Consider the following 21,188-nt stretch of genomic DNA (forward strand, 5'->3'; position numbering starts at 1 on the left):
GAACATAATTATATTATTCTAAATTTTGGTGTTTACTACAAATTGCATCCTTCACAAGAATATAATATTTGGTAACCATCCCCTAAATTTTGATGGTAAAAAGACATGCATGCATGTTCTTGTCAAAGCATATCAATTCATACATGGATTAGTTCCAATCATTAAAAGCAATTATTCAAGCAATTATTCTTGATACATCACTGAAAATTCTGGTTGATCGATACAAATCTCGAAATAATATTTGAATTGAAAGCGTTCAAAATTAAATTTATGACCATAAGAACTCTACTTTCAGAAAATTTAAAATTGAACGGAATGTCTCGACGAGATGAATCCATTGACAGTACAAATGATTCGATCTAACTCCAAATGAGCTCCACTTCAGTACATGAAACATATTTGAAAACTTCTAAACATTAATTGAGGGTCCAAATAGTCTCTATATATTGCATGCTTATAGCCAAATTGAGCAACTCGTCGAAGTAAATTTAACGAGTCCAAGATCATTCGATTCTGACATCATCAAGGCAATCAAAAATATGATAAAATATCAACAATGAAGGGGATCGATATGGCCCATATAATGGAGTGTTTTTTATTCTGGCCAAATTTATCAAAATGTCTCACTCAAAATACTATAAATAGGATCTCAATCTCTACATGAAGCGGGGTTCAAGAGTTGAGAGAATTAAAGAACTCGATTGCAATTTCTGACAATCACCATTGACGATTACCATCAATAATCGATGACAACATCGTCCAACTTCCATCATTTAACAATTGTCATTTTGCCATTAACTTATAAAATGTTGTTCGACTTTAACTTTTTTTTTTTTGCACACTTTATTTCTATAATCCCTACAAAGAGAATCAGACAATTATTATCGATGACAAATAATCCAATTTCTTCAATTGTAAGAAAGGGAGGATTTGTGTATTTCATAGTATATAATGGATTATTGCAACTGAGCTACGGCACACGTAAAATACTATGGTCTCTTATAATGTTTACCTATGAGTATTGGATCTTTGTCTAAAGTTAAAATATCAAACACTTACTCTACTGCCATAAATTATCTAGCACGTTGTAATTCTACCAATCCCATGTGAATGAAAGATTAAGGAGTGATTAGAGAAGAAGCCATCACTAAATTAAGATAATTATCATACATAATTAGCACTAAAAGAGCTAATATCCTACATAAGTCCTGACAAATGGAATGAGCTTTTATGCCTTAATCTTAATATTTCATAATTAACGAGATTAAGTTAAAAACATACTGAACAAATTCTTTATGAAAATCCTTCAAACATTTTTTTACTTAATGAACAAGTATTTATTGGGCTTGAACTTAATTTGACTTAGAGTACGATCTTCTCTAACTTAGGTTTTCATAAACAAAATGCCTTAATCACTTCAATAAATAAAATTCATGAAGATAGCTTTTGTAGATATATAATATAATTCTAAGTCCTTGACATGGAAATATGTAAAACACTCAAATATATGCAAGCAATTATAATTAATGTTATGTTTTATAGTATTTTTTATATACTAACATTGCATAAAAATCTATCAAGCATATAGATTAAAAAATCTCATAAGAGATGCAACAAATTTTTACTTGAAAAATCTACGAAGAGAAAATAAGAGGGGCTTGATCCAATTGATATAATTCAATATATAGATGAAGATTATAAAAGTCCAATTTTCCTCCTAATTAGAGAAAGGCGATTATAAACTATGGATTACTAACTTGACCTTCATTGAGTATAGTGAAAAAAATAACGTAAAAATAAGGAGAGGTGATGGACGACTGTGTTGATAAAAAGTTGATAAGGAAATCGTCATAGAAAGATTGTTGGCTTCAGGTAACAATGGGCAAGATGGTTGGATTACTATAGATGTTAATGTCAGCTGGGAAAAGTCGGCATTAATCAGATGACAGTTGACAAATGACAACGGTTTGACAACAATGGTTTAATAATTGTGATATGATGAAGATGATGATCTTGAGATAAAAGCAATCAAATGATGGTACTAGGATTTCTTCATTTTTGCATGCTCTCTCTTAATTTAGGTGTCCTATAATGAGTTCTTATTTACAGATTTTTTAAGAGATATTTTGATTTTAATTTTCTAAAATTCATAAACACTCCATCAAACAATTAGTACTGATCATTCTCTGAATTATACAATATGTTTTTGACATTTTAACATCTTAAACATATCAAAACTAAGCAATCTTAGACTCATTGAGTTCTTATTTTTATGATGATGCTCTTTTTTAGTATAAGAAGATCAAATTCAAAGATAATTTGGTTTCTTAAAGGGCATTGTGAGGTTTCCCATTATACGTTTGAGTGATAGCTTTAGGTCTAAAATGATTCGAATCAAAGCATTTTTTATATTTTCAATTCTTCTCATCAAATTATATTTTTTTATAAGATTTTGTATGATCCCAAAGTAAATCTCAAAACATTTTTTAGTTATATATTTATATCGAGATGCATGCTTGATTGGATGAATTTTCTAATAATATATCAATTAGATATGAGCTTTTTTAAACCATACATTATTTAGAGATTTTTCATATAGTGCTACTATAATGATTCTACTGATAATATAAGTGGCATATGACAAGACTTCTGCCTAAAATGCCAAGCTTGATTTGAAGGTACTATTTGTTCATTTTGCCACCTCATTTTATTATGATATACCTAGTCTATTATAAAATTTGATTATCCCTTTATTTAATAAATATTTTAAATTGGATTTTTAACTTGTATTCCCTTCATCATCAAAATTTAGCCTTCTATATTCTATTATTTTTCAAAGAATTTTTCTTTTATTGTTCTTTTTAGTTATAATAGACACATTCGACCTTCACAAAATGTCTCCATAATGAGTCTTCTTTTTAATTTGTGTGACATTTATCTTGTTTGATTAGTTTTCATAATTTATATTATTTGCCCTTATTTCAGATATCGTTGGTGCTGATTTTGTATGATTGTATTCAACTTATCCCTCATTCGATATTCAATATTATTCATCAAATCATTAAAAACATGATTAATGTTAACCTTATTTGTACTATATAATAGTCTTTGACAATATGTTTAATTCATATATTTTAATAACAATAATGACATATATTCATCACTAATTTTAGCACACAATATATAATTATAGTCAGTAAAAATACTATTAAAATTTTCTATGTGCTCAATCATAAATATAACTTTTTTTTTTTTGCAGGAAATGAAAAATCTTCTTCTTCTATTATAGTTAGTTTTTCATAATTTTCAAAAGTTGTAGTTTTTTATTTTTATTTTTTGCTTTGCATATTATAAAATTTAATTATAGGAGAAACATGTGAATTATGATATTGTAGAACTTTTTAAGTTGGAGTAAAAATAAAAAAATTATGATATATATTATTGAGCTCTATAACATTTGCAAAGCTAGAGTGAGAGTTGTACAAAGATTCGTCATATACACAGATAAGAAAACAGTTGCAAGTGACACTAAAATGTTTATATGAAAAACTTAGAAAAGAAAAAAAGTCATGGAATATGGTCTAGTTAAAATGATTATATTAGTATTTACATGTTATTCTTCATGGGAAGGTATTGATGGAAAGTGTCGAGGTAATGCAATAAACATACAATGCATTGAATGTAATGCATGGTGGAAGTTGGAAAAGCCCTATGGCATGGGAGCTATATATCTTTAATATATGGTTTGCATATTTTTTAGGTTGTAGTCTTTTGAGGAGGTGAGGGCGCCAATGACCAAGAAGACTGACATATATCCTGCTATTGATGTCCAAAATCAGAGTTGGTGTCGATGACATACATCAATCTTATGAACAATAGCATGTGTTGATATTATTAGCAATGGTAGGTGGCAAAGTCAATTGACATCGATGGGTTGAAGGACTCAATTCATGCAACATCGGTCGAAAGATCAGTATCATGAGTGATGGTGGTTGAAGAACCATAGTTGAGAGATAGATGTTAGAGGTTCGTTGTCAGACAACGAAGGTCAAAAGATTGCAATAAGACAATAGAGATCGGAGGACCATAATTGGACGACCATGCTTGGTGGATTGTGGTTGGGTGACGACGGTCAGAGGCTTGTAGTTAACCGACGGAGGTCAGAAGACCACTATTGGATGACGATGGTTAGAGGGATGGAGTTGGGCAACATTGACCGGAGGATTGTAGTTCTACGACGAAGGTTAGAGGACGATAGTGAGATTACAGTTGTCGAAAGACCATTATTGGACAATTGTAGTTAGATGATCATAATTAGACAATTATGATTTGACAATGTTGGCAAAGGTATTGGTACGATGGCGACTGTTGAGCGATAGTTTGTCGGTGATTTGATGACGACTCTTGGACGATGGCTCAATAGTGCCATAGTGGTGCTCGAGTGAAACCTTTGTTTTGAAATTTAGAAACGGTTGTTTTAAAAACCATCGATTTAACAGTGAATTGTCGAATTGGTTCCAATTTATTAGAAATGGCTAGTTCAATTACATCTCATTTAAATAATACTTTAATGAATTAGTTTAACAAAAATTAATATAAAATATTAAATTTAGCATATTAATAATTTTTATCAATATTTTAATTAGAAATGATCTACTATGAATTTATAGATGCAATTTTATAATGTAAATTTAGTATATAATTTATAGGTATGAATTATATAAAAAAAATATAATATAAATTAGCAATGATTTATATTAAATTTACAAACTTATAAGGTAATTAAATTTATATTAAATATGAATTGAATTTAATGATTGAATGGGTTTAAATTTAAAATTATAAATATACTATTTGTGTAATTATTATTATATTATTCAGATGTTATTTAAATCATTTTAATATTTATTTATTCATCCGGTTCAACCTTGGTAGAACCATTGAGTCTTGAACATCTCATTCTTCCAGTTCTATATCCGATCTGATTTTTAGAATTTTGACTGAAACTCTTATATTCTTAGAGCCATCGAGCTTTCTTGCATTTCAAGCTAAGGTACTCCACCTTTTATGTGTGAGGATAAATTTCTAAATCCTTTAGAGAGACATACTTCATAAATATAGCTAAACTCACCAAGCACTCTATATATAAGAGAACCCATATTTATTTCCTCAATCAAAAACTGTCTTTCAATTAAGTGCCTTAGCGATGTTAGAATTAGATGATTTTGGGCTCAATGAATTCTTCCCATCGATAAGCTCTTCTTGACTATAAGCATGTAAAATTTGGAGATGATTTAATCATCCAATTAAACTCTTTAAATTTCTAATCACGCTTAAATTACTTGACTTAGGCTCATTTGAAATCGAATTAGTTCATTTTAGTTGTTGATGGTTTCTTCTCATCTATATGTTCATTTTAACTATATTTTTTGTTGAAATCAGAATTTGAATGATTCAAATTTTAATTCCAAATAGTTTATTAATAAATATTCTTCGAGATTCATGTTTGATTAAATCTATTTTTGAAACGATAAAATAAAATGGTTATATATTCTCATATTCTATAATCTATAATTAAATAACAGAACCAACATGAGTGCCATGAATAATGGATTGAGATTCTTCATAAAAATATGGAAATGCAGGTAGATAACGACTTAAAATTAAAATTGATATTTAAAAAATTAATAAATTCCTTAAATTCTCCTATAATTAGATATAATTAGCTAGTAGCATAGGCATTTTAAGCTTTAAAACCTGTCTAAACACTTTCTTTAAATTTTTTTTATATATAAAATAAATAAAATATACATTTGCTGAGAGTTTTGATGGAGAAGTACTGAGAGAGTAAGGAGGATCTACATATTATATTTATTGATTTACATAAAGCATATGACAAGGCTCTAAGAGAAGTGCTTTGAAGAGTTCTACAAAAACAAAGCGTTAATAATGCTTATGTTCAAGTTATTAAGGATATATATACATGAGCTATTACAAGTGCTCAAACACAAGGTGATTTGAACAATTTTTTTTTTAGTTGGATTACATCAATAATCAACTTTAGGCCCATATTTTGTAATAGCCCGTACTTTGACCATGCCAAATAAAATTTTCACTCTTTAACTTATTCTATGTAGCTAAATGTTTTCTGGTTAGAACAAGGGAACATGAGTGAAAGATTAATTAGGATCCTTCAGGTTCATATTCTTACTATTTTAGCTATTATTTTGTAATCAGGATAGATTAATTGTGGTATGATTGTATGGATCTCGAGTAGTGTATTTGATTTTTTTTTTTGGAAATGAATACAAATGTATATATTAATATTTTGATCGATAGTTTTATTTTTGTTGTTATTTATATTGATAAAAGAAAATAGGTAGCTCTGGTTGTGTAAATTAATAAAAATATAAAAGATTAATTCTTTTAAATTAGATTATGAAGCATAACAATTGGTATTAGAGTAATGTTGTTGGAAGAATTGATTGTTATTAGAGCTATAGTAATCGATTATGAGTCAGATACATTGGGTAGATTAAGGTGTATTATTTTGCATATATAATTAATTGCATGCGTAAATTATTTAGATCATGTAGAATTATGTAAAGTGAATAATTGAAATGGACCTACCAGAGCAATATGCACTAAATGAGGAACATAATGCAACTCCAGTGCCATCAGACAATATTATGCACTTGGCCACTGTTATAACACAGGTAATGGGGGATACGTAGAGTAAGTCAGTTGGGAGCAAAGAAGAATATGAAGATAAGTATTTGAAGACATTTCATAAGTTGAAGCATTCATTGTTCAAAGGAGTTGTAGGATCTCAGGCTGCATAAGACTAATTACTAAGGATACAAAAGATCTTTGATAACATGCATTATTCAGAGAGTTTGAAGGTATCATTAGTTGTGTTCCTGTTTGAAGGAGAGGCAGAGAGATGGTGGGTTAGACAAAAAAGAGAGAAATTACAGGGAAAGACTAATTATGTGATCACTTGGGATGAGTTCACTACAATATTTAGGATGTGGTTTGTACCTCCCTCAGCCCAATGACAGATTCAAAAAGCTTTTATCAAGTTAGAGCAAAGACGTAAGACAGTGATACAATATGAAGCTAAGTTTACAGCTCTCGCTAGGTATTCTCCTCACTTGATTCTTACTTGTTGAGGAAAAGTGCTATAAATTTTTATAAGGAATGAATAGAGAGTTGAGACATCTGCTAGTACCTTTATTGATTTAAGAATTTTCTGAGTTAGTAGAGAGGGTCAAACTGAAAGAAATTGTTTTGATAACACCAGCATTCATGTATGAGCTGAGCTCTACATACAATGTTAGTAGGAGAAGAGGTAGAGATGAACCAAATAGAGAAAGAAATATAATGATAAGAAGAGCAAGTATAGTGATTTGAGGGGATCTATATTGGTAGCATTTACCGATAACTACATCGAGTGTATTCATTATAGAAGGAGGCATTCAAGTCAGTGATATGTCTTGACTAGGCAATATTTTTGATAAGAACAACAAGTACACTAGGTAACAAATTGTCCTTAAAGAGAATTTAAAGGAAGGACTAATTATGGTGCAGGACAGTCCATATAAACTGAAGGAAAAAACACTGTAGGGTCCAGAGCATACAATGAAAGATAAAGCAACAGGGCGAATGGTAGAGCTTTCAGTGGTAGCCAGAGAGAGATTGTTGCACCATGATTAACTACACATACCTTGTATTTAGACCATGCCAAATAAAATCTTCACTCTTTCTTATTATATGTAGTTAAATATTTTCTGGTCAAAGCAAGAGAACGGGAGTGAAAGATTGATCAGGATCCTTCAGGTTCAAATTCTTACTATTTTAGCTATTCTTTTGTAATTAGGATAGATTAATTGTGGTATGATTGTATAGATCTCGAGTAGTGTATTTGATTTTTTTTTTTTTTTGGAAATGAATACAAATGTATATATTAATATTTTGATCGATAGTTTTATTTTTGTTATTATTTATATTGATAAAAGAAAATATGTAGCCCTGGTTATGTAAATAAAAATATAAAAGATTAATTCTTTTAAATTAGAATATGAGGCATAACAATTGGTATTAGAGTAATGTTATTGGAAGAATTGATTGTTACTAGAGCTATAGTAATTGATTATGAGTCAAATAAATTAGGTAGATTAAGGTGTATTATTTTGCATATATAATTAATTGCATGTGTAAATTATTTAGATCATATAGAATTATGTAAAGTGAACAATTAAAATGGACCTACCAGAGCAATATGCACTAAATGAGAAACATAATGCAACTCTAGTGCCATCAGACAATATTATGCACTTGGCCATTGTTATAGCACAGGCAATGGGGGATGCGTAGAGTAAGTTAGTTGAGAGCAAAGAAGAATAGGAAGATAAGTATTTGAAGACATTTCATAAGTTGAAGCTTCCATTGTTCAAAGGAGCTGTAGGATCTTAGGCTGCAAAAGACTAATTACTAAGGATACAAAAGATCTTTGACAACATGCAGTATTCGGAGAGTTTGAAGGTATCATTAGCTGTGTTCTTGTTTGAAGGAGAGGCAGAGAGATAGTGGGTTGGAAAAAAAAAAGAAATTACAGGGAAAGACTAATTATGGGATCACTTATGATGAGTTCACTACAGTATTTAAGATGTGGTTTGTACCTCCCTCAGCCCAATGACAGATTCAAAAAGCTTTTATCAAGTTAGAGCAAAGACGCAAGACATTGATACAATATGAAGCCAATATTACAGCTATCGCTAGGTATGCTTTTCACTTGATTCCTACTTGTTGAGGAAAAGTGCTACAAATTTTTATAAGGGATGAACAGGGAGTTGAGACATCCGCTAGTACCTTTATTGATTTAAGAGTTTTCTAAGTTAGTAAAGAGGGCCAAACTGATAGAAATTGATTTGATAACACGAGCATTCATGTATGAGGTGAGCTCTATATACAATGTTAGTAGGAGAAGCGGTAGAGATGAACCAAGCAGATAAAGAGAGACAATGATAAGAAGAGCAGGTATAGTGATTCGAGGGGATCTATATTGGTAGCATTTATTGACAGCTACATCGAGTGTATTCATTATAGAAGGAGGCATTCAAGTCAATGCTATGTCTTGACTAGGCAATATTTTTGGTATGGACAACAAGGACACTATGTAACAAATTGCCCTTAAAGAGAATTTAAAGGAAGGACTAATTCTGGTGCAGGGCAGTCTAGATAGACTGAAGGAAAAAACACTATAGGGTCCAGAGCATACAATGAAAGATAAAGAAACAGGGAGGATGGTAGAGCTGTCAGTGGTAGTCATAGAGATTGTTGCACCATGATTAACTATGCGTGTATAACTTGCAACATTTGGAAGATCGACAATAAAATGAAAGTTTTTCTAGTAAGAAATTTATTTGAATGATTGAATGACATAACATATCATAAATAATTGAATGAAATGTGATAGAGCGAGCTACATGAATGCAACCAAGTCCAACTCATAATGAGTTCGATGGTTCTTTAATGATACTTTGATTTTACTATTTTATATGATTGATTTACTAATTGATAGTACTGATATGATGACAATTTTATTGATTCCGCATCCATATTGGTTTATTGATTTCCCCATTGTACTGCTTTTTTGTCTTCTATATCGTACTATTTTACTGTTTACAGATTATACTACTACTGCATGTGAGCCTTACTGTTTTTACACAAATTCATTGTAATGTGATTACTATTGCTGTGATTTGATTGATGACATACATATTGCTTCTTTGTTGTGCATTTAGTTAAGTTGTAGGATTTGGTTATTCGCTGGCCTCTTGAGCTTATTTTATATGGTTAAATGATTCTAGGTCAAGGCAAGATAGACGAAGTGAGAGATTGGTCAGGATCCTTTAGGTTCAGATTATTGTTATTTTAACTATTCTTTTGTACTTAGGCTATATTAGTTGTGGTATGATTGTATAGATCTTGAATAGTGTATATGATTTTTTTTGAAAAATGAATATAAATGTATATATTGATAAAAAATTAGTTAACTCTGATTGTGTAAATCAAAAGATAAAAGAATAATTCTTCCAAATTAGATTATAAGATGTTATATATTTTTCCTTTAGTCATTAATGTTCTTACTATATATTTTTAAGAGGATGTATCTTGGTGTGTGCTTTTAGCTAACGATATTATTATTGTTGATAAGACTGAAAAGAGTTGATGAAAAACTTGAATTATGGATATCAACATTAGAATCTAAAGGTTTCTGTTCGAGTAGATATAAAATCAGATATATGAAGCAAAATTTTAGTATTAATAGATCTAGGGGTGGGAATGTGATATTAGGTAATCGAGACATTAAAAATAGTCCACGTTTTAGATATCTCAAGTCTAATGTTCAAAGTGATGGTGAAATAGAATGGGATTTTATTAATATGAAAGTTGGATGGTTGAAATGGAGAAATGCATTGGTTATGTTGTGTGATAGAAAAGTGTCTCCCTCAAACTTAATAGAAATTTTTATCAATGTTGTGAGACTTACAATACTTTATGATGTAGAATGTTGGCTATTAAAATGTAGACATAAAATTAAGTTAAGTTTTGCAGAGATGAGGATGCTCAGGTGGATGAGTGATTTTTCATCTAAAGATAGAAGACAAAATAAAGATACACTTGAAAAGATTGGAGATGCTCAAGTGATATATTAGATTAGAGATAATATACTTAGCTGGTTTGGTCATATAAAACATTAGTCTTCTAATTACCCTCCTTGAAGAGTAGGTGTATTAGATATAGGCTTCATTTGGGATAACTTTTTTAATGCTTCTTAGTTAAAAAATATATTGAATTAAAAAATTTTGTATCAGAAAATTATTTTAGAAAGTAATTGAAAAATTGTCCCAAATTTAACCATAATCTTTATTAAGAAAGTTAGAAATAGGGCTAAAAATATTTAGTTAGAAAATATTAAAAATATTTATTTATTAGATTTAAATGAAAATTTAAATCTTATATAATTTACACATGCAATGAGATAAATGCTTGTCAATTTTTTTTTTTAATATTTTCCTTTCAAAATAGGCTTCAGTTCTCAACTCCGCATTTGCTAGTTTACTTCGACTTGCGACGGTCCGCACTTCGCCCCATATAATTCGCGTTCCAAGTCTTCCCTAAGGGGCTATTTGGCAACAATTGGGATTTAGTAAATTCTGTAAATCCGGATTTAGTAAATCTAAAATGTGTTAAATCCTAAAAACTGTTTGGTATGCCAAATGTTAAATATTGTTAAATTCTGATACACTGTTTGGTAACATATTTCAGGATTTATGATAGTTAGAGATTAAAATGTGAAGAAGATAATTATAGATTAAAAAATAAATTTATAAAAAATATATATATGTCATGAATTTAATAACATGTTAAGTACAAATTACTCGTTAATTATTATTTTGATTATTAATTATATATTTAATAATGTATATTTAAGTTATATTAATTAAGATAATTATATTAATATTTAATTAATAATTATACAATTAAGTTAAATTAAATAATTAATTTATGCACTAATATACTATACATTATTTATTTAATTAATTATTAATAATTTAAATTATATTAATTAAGTTAGTCAATAATACGGTAATACCTTAGAGGCGTCAAGGGTTTTGCCCTTCATCTTCTCTTTTTCGATGCTCTTCGGCTTCGTTGCTTTGCAAGGTGTAGAGATTGCACGCGTCGCTTCTTCGCCTCCTTCGACGACTTTCCCTTGCTGTCGGATCGGAAGTTACCACATTTTGATCGGAAGAAAGAACGGGAGCTCGCTGGTGATCTCCCTCCACGCACACACACCCTGCAGTTGAGTCCGGGGCTTATCTCACCGCCGTGACTTGGCGCCTGCCGCATCTACTAACGTCGTCGGACATACGCTTTTGAACGGTATCGTCGTCTTCTTCTTCATATCTTATTTTTGACTATAATACCGGCATTTATCTAAGCCACAGTCGGCTTCCTTGCCTCCTTTGACATCTTTGCAATCTTATTGTCCGTTTTTTTCGTTCTTGCAGTAGTGTCGTCATCAAACTTGTCCATCGCTGCATCTTTGCTGTTCGGCCCCTTTTTCCCTTCCCACCGTGTTAATAAGTAAGTGAATGCCACACAGGTTGATTTCAATCTTGCTCAATGAAATTTAGGAGTAAATTATATAAACATTATTTATCATTATGAATCTGATTTTGGTGATCATCATATCTAATCTAACATAAGTATGAGTTAAAATTTACCTGAAATATGTTAATCTAAATTGAGTTCCTTTCTTACAATAATTTAGTCAAACAATTAGTGCTAAAAGCATGGATTTATGGAATAATTTATGATATTGATTTTGTTTCCCTATTTCTGTGTATTCTGACATTGATACTTAAGTATTGTTGTTCATTACTTTTGTGCATTAAAAACTTCTAGGGGACGATAGTTCCATTCATTTTAGCTATTGGCACGAATGCTTTACTGTAGGGTTCCTAGCACCGTTTTTTTTTTTTTTTTGTAGCTTGAAAGGCAACAAAAATTTGTTTCAGATGCGACTTTGTAAAAGCTAGTAAAAATGTACTGGTCTTTGCATAGTACAAAGAGAGTAACTTCAATCCCTTCTAAAACTCTATTTTGAATGACATTGTGGAGGCCTTACCCATCCCTTCTCTTTGTAAGCTTATAATGCACTATTGGTTGCACTTTTACAAAGGCTTTTTAATTATTAAAAATATACTTGATAAAACCAAAATTTTGATGGAAACAAATAATTATGGAAAATTAAGTCAAGAGAAAGCAAGAGCATGCCTCTGTGCCTCATAAATAATGAATACTTTACATTAATTAACCAAGCATTCAGGCTAGAATGGCATAAAATGACAGCAATTTTTCAGACTTAGAAATTATATTCCATTCGTGCAGTGGCTTCTTTTGGGACATTTTTTGACTTCTTTTTGGCAGAATAAGTAACCAACAAAAAGTAGTTTATATTTTGATGAAAAGAACTAAGCAACTTTTTTATCTTGCGTATGTTTTTACCAAATTTTGCTTTAGAAAAGCTAAATTTTGGAAAACAAGATAGAAACTATGGTTTAGAAAGTAGTATTTTTAAAGCTTTGACAACAAATGCAAAAAAGCATAGCTGCCTCAAATAATGTTATATATCTCACACCAACTACATCATTTGTTAGGTTTGGATATGCATATTTCGATTAAATATTAGATAGATATATGTGGTTAAGTCAATAATTTCATTGGATTTTTTTTTTCGGTTAAAAGAAGATTATTTTTTTTGCAAAAAATTCATATGAAAAATAAAAATGATAAAAATAACAATTTATTTGGCTGCTTATTAATTATATATTTAATAAGTCTATTTCTATAAACAATGGAAATGATTAGTTCATTATTAATTTTTTTAGGAATTGAAGGAAAAGACACTTGAAAAGTTAATATAGGATGTTGATGCAATGAAATAAAATACGCAAACATAAAATAGTGACGGTTGATTCATTTTCAAGGGTTAAAATTCAATGAATATTTTTTAACAATAGTATTAATGTTTATGACCTAAAAAGAATTATGGAGGTCAACCTTAGAGTCTAAAGGTTTTTGCTTGTGTAGATCTAAAACAAAATATATGGAGTGTAATTTTAGTAGTAATAGACGGGATTATGACTTCAGGCGATCAAGTCATTAATAAGAGTATGTTTTTTAGATATCTTGGATCTATTGTTTAGCGTGATGGTGAAATAGATGGGGATATTATCAACAAAATTCAAGTTGGATGGTTGAAGTGGAGGAATGCATCAGGCTTGTTTTGTGATAAAAAAGTATCCCTCAAACTTAAGGGAAAATTCTATAAGATGGTGGTGAGGCATGCAATGCTTTATGGTGTCGAATGTTGGCCATTAAAAGAGAAGCATAATACCAAGTTAAATGTGGGAGAGATGAGGTTGCTCAGGTGGATGAGTGGCTTTAACTTTAGAGATAGGATACGAAATGAGCATATACGTGAAAAGGTTGGAGTAGCTCTAGTCGAAGATAATATTAGAGAAAGTAGCCTTAGATGGTTTGGTCACATAAAACGGCAGGCTTCCGATGACCCAATTAGGAAAGTAGAGATATTATATTTGACTTATGTTAAGAAAAGTAGAGGCATACCTAAAAAGATCTGGTTAGAAAATATTAGAAATGATCTTTCTTTATTAGATTTAAACGAGAATTTGACTTTTAATAGAACATGATGGAGAAAAAAGATTTATATAGCCGACCCCACATAGTGTGATAAAGGCTTGATGTTGTTGTTGTTGTTGTAGTAGTATTAATGTGTATGACCATTTGCGGATTTAAGGTGGGGCCCGAGGGGAGGGCCTGCTAGTTACCGACTGAATACTATTATATATGCGGTAATAGTAAAATAATAATTATGTTAATTATTTCCTTCCTTCTTCATCCTTTGCATCCTTCCCCTCCAGTGACTTTGTTTTTCTTTCCATCATCTCTCTCACTCACCAATGGCTATTGGAGATTTGGAGTGCTTGGTTGTTCACGTGATCAGATAATTCTTCTCTCTCTCTCTCGTCTATCCCATATCAAGCCAGATTTGAAGTTCAAGTTCCTTGATTTTATTTTTGTGTTAAAACATGAGATGGTTTAAAAATAGCAGCTAGTTTAAATAAATGTATTAAATATTTTTTTTTTGGCTTCAATAATTTGGAACCATCTACATTTGTGAGAAGATTGAAAAGTCTCGAAACAAGTTAAGAAATTCATATTAATTTTTTCACTTTAATATCTTTCATTGAGACAAAAATTAAATGATTTGTTATAAGATTGTTAATTACTTTTTTCATTCAAATTGGATAAAAAGGGTATTTAAAAAAAGCTGAAGGAGATGAACATGAAAATTTATGTGATGATATAAATATATATCTCAAATAAATTTGTGTAGAAATAAATTTTGTTGATATCCCTAGAGATCCCGGATTAAAACTATCAATGTGGATCTCTAGCCCGGATGACAAAGGTTAAGGTATTTTTAAATTTAATAATTTATGCCCCTACATGAAGAAATCTTGGCTCCGTACCTTTTTATGACATTTAACACTTTCAAGAGCTAGCCATTATCTATTATTGAAACTGATCAACTTCCAACTATCATATAGTTAAAAATAACCAATATTAATGACAAGGTGTAGGGTATTTTTCCTTTGAATTTCGACTACCCAACACCTCATATAGAACACCAAGAGAGAGATAGTATCAGTATTGGTCAGTTGTCAGGTTACAAAGGGCACCAAACTGCTTTTTTTTTCTCCTCCAATACTTTCCTTCTTGCTTTCCAATCAAGATAATCTTTTTCCACCATGCAAAATAAAAGGCTCATGATTTTTTTTTTTTTTTCGTCACAAAAACTTGAATCCTATGTGATTAGTTCAGTCCTATTCTTAGTGGTATCTTCAAGTGTATATTTTAATTCAGGCTTTTTCCGCTTCTAATAGGTAATGGCATGGTGAATTTAGGTTTCGTATGTTTTTATCATAATCTAGTAGGGTGCCAACTATAAGAATATTTTTATGATTATGAGCTTCCTTTGTAATCAGGTTTGAATTTAAGTATGGAGGATGGCAATACTGGAGATGCTACAGTTCTCACAGAAGTGGGTTGGTATGTTCTCGGGCCAAATCAAGAGCAACTAGGACCTTATGCTTTTTCAGAGTTACAAGGTGAGTGAGCTTGGAAATTTTAAATGTCTTGGCTTTTAGCTTATGTTTAGTGGATTATGGTAGTGCTAGTTCTATTCTTATCGTATTTATAGATGTATAGCAAACTTGGGATAATTTGTTGAATTGTTTAATTCTTCTTGTCAACCATTGATGCCTTTTTGCTGTTAAAACCATAGTTGCTGTAACTTCTATATCCTTTTCCTTATGATAAATTGCCTCTTTCATACCTTGACATGCCACTGAAATGGATGGTAGATATCCACTCACAATTCCACATACATGAATAAAGTTGCTCACACAGTTTATATACTGTTGTGCAGCCCACTTAGCTTTATTTGTTGAACTGGGCAGAGCATTATGCAAATGGGTACATTTTAGAGAGCACCTTGCTATGGTCCGAAGGGAGGAGTGATTGGATGCCACTGTCTTCAATTCCTGAGCTCTTTGCAAACATGCCTATCCATAGTTATGATTATCCTACTGCAGGTGAAGGTACTATCTCCTTTTCATATGTTTAGCTACTGTTTAGTATTCCCTCTGATGCATGTTCTGCAGGAATGCCAGATAGTGTGGATGATTTTGCAAAATGGCAAAAAGAGATCAGTGAGGCTGAGGCAGGAGCAAAGGATTTGAAACCTGGAAGGGAAACTGGCGACCATGGAGATGGTGATAGCGGGGAAATACAGAAAGGAGTAGAAACCAATCTCGAAGATAGGCCAGGGACTCCGCCAGAGGAAGAGGAGGAATTCACTGATGATGATGGGACTATGTACAAATGGGATCGTGGTCTAAGAGCATGGGTTCCTCAAGTAAATATATGGCTTAGTATTATTGCAATAATCATTTTTTTAAATAACAAAGAAAATTATTTTTCATCTATTTTCTATAAAATTTATTTTACCAGAAACGTTGGTACTTACAACTATTGCTTATGGTTTTCTGCCTGCTGAATCATTTCTTTTCTGCTTCCATCATATTGTTGCATTTTTTTAGCAACTTGCTACTTCATATGCTGTGAAGCTTTTTAGTTATGTGCTACATGATGCTTTCTTTCATCAATACTTAAGAATCCTACGAATATTGCATCTCTCTTGCAGCCTGCATTGTTTTTTATCTTTTTCCTTAGTTCCTGGTTCTTTATTTTTGTTTTGAGTTATTTAAGAGAGAAGCAAAATATGATATGATCTTCTTCTTCTTAAGGATAATTTAATTGCAAAGGAAGAATATGGAACTGAAGAGATGACTTTCTTATATGATGAGGAAGTATTACCAACATTTGGCACTGCAGATGCCCCTGTAGTTGAAGGGAGTGCTGCTGATGCTGAGAAAGAAGAAAAGAAGTCCAAAACTGAGAAGATATCTGAAGCAGAGAACAAGTCAGATGCTGAAAAGAAGCCTGAAGCAGAGAATAAATCCGAACCTGAAAAAAAGTCTGATGGAAAGAGGAAGTTGCCTGATAATTCCACTCAAAAGAAGGTTCTTTACTTGACTGTCTTATGCTCGACCTATTTCTTCTTGATCAGTAGCTTGTTGCCTCTACCATTTATTTCACTTGTTAAATGTCTTGGATGATAGAGGAGTGTAAGTCCGTTCTTTTCAACAAACTCACATAGATTGATAGTGATTATTGAAAATAGGAGGCTGTCCATAATAGTTCTTTATGCCATATCAACAGGAATCAAATAAAGTTCCAGATAGTTGGTTCGACTTAAAGGTCAACACACATGTTTATGTTACTGGTTTACCAGATGATGTTACGGCTGAGGAAGTAAGTTGGAGTGACCATCCTTTTAAATGTATAGAATAAAACATGGTTTTAATCAGTTTTGTTAAGTCATTTGAGGCCAACTTGTCTATGCATGGCTTAATAAAACAGTTCTTTGCTAATGTATTGCAACCATAACTCCATGACTACTCAAAATTATGTTACATTCCTTGACTTATGCATATGTTTGAACTGACTTTTGGAATATGTTTTCCAGGTTGCTGAAGTGTTTTCCAAGTGTGGATACATTAAAGTGGTAAATGACTTTGACCTTTTTTTTTCTTTCTTTTTCCTCTCTGTAACGTGCTGCTGAAAACATCTAATATATGTACAATTCATCTTAACTCATGACATTTGTTGTGCTGATTGTTTCTATCTTCACTTATATGCTATGTATGAGTCTTTATTTCAATTTATTTAATCATCAGGAGAACTGAAACCGAACTTTTCCCATTATTGAAAATTATTTTTTTCTTCAAAATTTTTTTTCTTTCTAATTTTATATTAAGTTGGGCTCAGATTTAGTCTCTAGTGAGCCAGGTTAATTTTGCTGGGAATTTAGATGATACTGAGGATATTTGATCATTAATCTAGGTAATTTCTGCTAACCTTATTTGTTTTATTGTACAAAATATGTGTCTTAAATTACATATTATGAATTTACTAGTAATTCAATGATTTGAGTATATGAATAGGCTGTTGTCTCACCACTGTCCTACCTACATTTTCAACTATGAGGGTGATAAGTTCATGATATTAAGGCTTTAATGATTATGCTCAAATTTTGATGGATACAGAATTACGAAGTGTTAGGTTTGAAATATATTTTTTTAAAGAACTACAAAACATGCCTTTGTTTTGATTACCAAATTTTGTAGTGTAAGTCCTTGGAATTCTTTACTTGTTTCACGCTTTTCAACTGAAGCTAGTTATAGGCTGAAGAGAAGATTGGTGGGAGGAGTTAAAATTTATTATCATCATAGCCTTATCCCAAATATTTGTGGTTAGTGCTATGAATCTTCATTTTTCGTTTATTACTATTGAGCGGTTTATATGTTGGCAAACCTTTTCTTTGCAATCCATTTAATCTCAGGCATACCCCCTTTATTTTTTGATAATTGATATTAATTTTATCAACTTTTCTGTCAATCATATTTTCTATCCTTCATTGTATTTGTCTAAACCACTTAGGTCTATTTATGTTACCATATCGTTGTTAAATATTATTCCAACTTTTTTTCTGATATAATCTTTTTTTTTTTTTTTTTTTTAAATTTATCCTACTTAGTTTTGATACACATCCATCTTGACATTATCTTTTATGCCACACTCAATTTAGATATCAATAATTTTTTAAATATCCCAATATTTAGATCCATATGATATTGCCGACCTAATTGTAGTTTTAAAAAATTTAATTTTAAGCTTTTGTGATATTATTTTATTATACAAAGTTTCTTAGGCATCTCTTCATTCTAGCCACTCAATTTTAATTTTAGAAGTTATATATATATATATATATATAAATTTTTCATTCACTCAAAATGTTTATCAACTTCAATGGATGTTTCACCAATTAAAAATATATCATTTGCAAAAAGTATAAACCGACGCACCTCGCTTAGAATGTTCTTTGTAACCATACAACAACAACAATATCAAGCCTTTATCCCACTATGTGGGGTAAGCTACGTAAATCCATTTTATCCAAATATTCTAAATTTTTCATTCACTCAAAAATGTTTATCAACTTCAATGGATGTCTCACCAATTAAAAATATATCATTTGCAAAAAGTATAAACAGACGCACCTCGCTTAGAATGTTCTTTGTAAGTATCTCCATACAACAACAACAATATCAAGGCCTTATCCCACTATGTGGGGTAAGCTACGTAAATCCATTTTGTCCATTGTGTTTGGTTAAGAGCCAAATTCTCATTTAAATCTAATTAAAAAAAAATCATTTCTAATACTTTCTAAGTCTTTTTAGGTCTATCTCTACCTATCTTAACAAAGGTCAAATCTAATGCACCTATTCTCCTAACCGGGTTATTGGAAGGTCGACGATTTATGTGACCAAACCATCTAAGGTGACTCGCTCTAATCTTATTTGCTACTGGAGCTACTCCAACCTCACGAATTGAGATTTGGAATTATGGGGGCATTTCACATTCTGTCTCTAAAAGCAAAGACACTCATCCATATAACTGAGTAGGATAATTAAAAAAAAAAAGATTATGGATGAGTGGCTTTATCAATTTTTATAAATTTAAAGCATCTTCATTTTTGCAACACTTAATTTTTTGCTTCTCTTTTAATGGCCAACATTTTGCGCCGTAAACCATTGTAGGTCTCACCAACATCTGATAGAATTTTCTCTTAAGTTTGAGGGGTATTTTTTTATCACACAATAGGCTCGATGCATTCTTCCACTTCAAGCATTCAACTTGAATTCTACTAATAATATCCCATTGATTTAATCGTCGCTTTGAACAATAAATTCGAGATATCTAAAACGTGTATTCTTTTTAATGACTTGATCGCCCAAATTCACAATCCCCGCATTAGATCTATTACTACTAAAATTACACTTCATGTATGCGGTTTTAGATCTATCTAGCTAGGACAGATAAGAACTAATTAGAGAGGGTAGCCGTCTTCTTTCTCTTTGTAGTTGGGATAGCGGGCAGGATTAGAGGAAGCAAGGACAGATAGGCTAGGATTAGATGTGGCTTCTAGACGAGGAGCTGAGGATAGAAGTAAAAAGTCTTCCCTTTTTCAAATGTTCCTGAAAAAAATTCTTTCCGCTGCCTCTTTAGTCGGCTTGGGCTCGGGTGGTATTTTGGAGGTTTTCTTATATCCCTGATTTTTCTTGGGGATCCAGAGCTCTGGAAGATGCTGCTGTCATACTTCGACGATGATGATAAGACTTTGGGCCCAAGGCTTCCTCTACCGCCAAGCGACTCATCGACCCTGCCCTCAATCGGAAACATCTAATAACTTTAAAATATATGGACTCAATGCTGATCATTGATGTAAACATGTAGTAATTGAGAACTTTCGGTTTATTCTCTAACTGTTTTTAATATTAGTTAGTGCTTCATCACACATATCTTTAATAATAACAATATATATTTGACTCACACACCTTTATGCCTCAAAGCACACCAAATTAATTTTTGTGGTTCTAGATCATACATACATTCTTAAGATTAATAACAATCATAAGAAAATCTCTTCTTTATTCACTATTCCTCTCCATTAATTTTCTTCATATGAAAATAACTTCTATTGTAGATCTTCTTCACAGTTCTCCAAAATTGATTTAAATTATTTAAGCCTTTGTACAAGTACTAGCCCCCATACCTTCATTGTATGGCTTACAAATTTTATTACTCTTAGTTAGCACAATCTTGAATATTATCTTTATTCTTAAATAATACAAAAAAAATTTCTTCTCTGATCATTTGACATTCTCCTAGTCTTCAAAATTCTATTAAAAAAATGCCCCCATAATTCCAAATCTTAATTGGTGTCTCATTTGTATCTAAATCTTCAATTTATGCATTTTTTAGAGTTAACTCTACTTCTTTCCTTTGGATCAATCTATAATTTATTGTATTTTTTATTATGCTCTTTCAATATATATATA

At 31.1% G+C, this 21,188-nt stretch overlaps 1 protein-coding gene across 5 annotated transcripts in view; it reads left to right on the forward strand.

The window, feature by feature from the left end:
* Positions 1–11,717: 11,717 nt before the first annotated feature.
* LOC110095461 (splicing factor U2AF-associated protein 2) overlaps positions 11,718–21,188 on the forward strand; it is a 29,362-nt gene continuing 19,891 nt past the window's right edge. The window contains exons 1-8 of one of the 5 annotated variants that reach the window (XM_020821007.2): positions 11,718–11,952; positions 12,081–12,156; positions 15,648–15,770; positions 16,122–16,262; positions 16,326–16,579; positions 16,971–17,246; positions 17,446–17,538; positions 17,753–17,791. In XM_020821007.2, the coding sequence (XP_020676666.1) occupies positions 15,662–15,770; positions 16,122–16,262; positions 16,326–16,579; positions 16,971–17,246; positions 17,446–17,538; positions 17,753–17,791 (912 nt within the window). In that variant the 5' untranslated portion in view covers positions 11,718–11,952; positions 12,081–12,156; positions 15,648–15,661. Of the gene's footprint in view, positions 11,953–12,080; positions 12,157–15,647; positions 15,771–16,090; positions 16,263–16,325; positions 16,580–16,970; positions 17,247–17,445; positions 17,539–17,752; positions 17,792–21,188 lie in introns of those variants that run through there. The other 4 variants (XM_020821009.2, XM_020821008.2, XM_020821010.2 and 1 more) reach the window with 4 other exon arrangements.

The sequence above is a fragment of the Dendrobium catenatum genome, unplaced genomic scaffold (genome assembly GCF_001605985.2).
Source record: "Dendrobium catenatum unplaced genomic scaffold, ASM160598v2 fragScaff_scaffold_370, whole genome shotgun sequence".
Classification (NCBI taxonomy): domain Eukaryota; kingdom Viridiplantae; phylum Streptophyta; class Magnoliopsida; order Asparagales; family Orchidaceae; genus Dendrobium; species Dendrobium catenatum.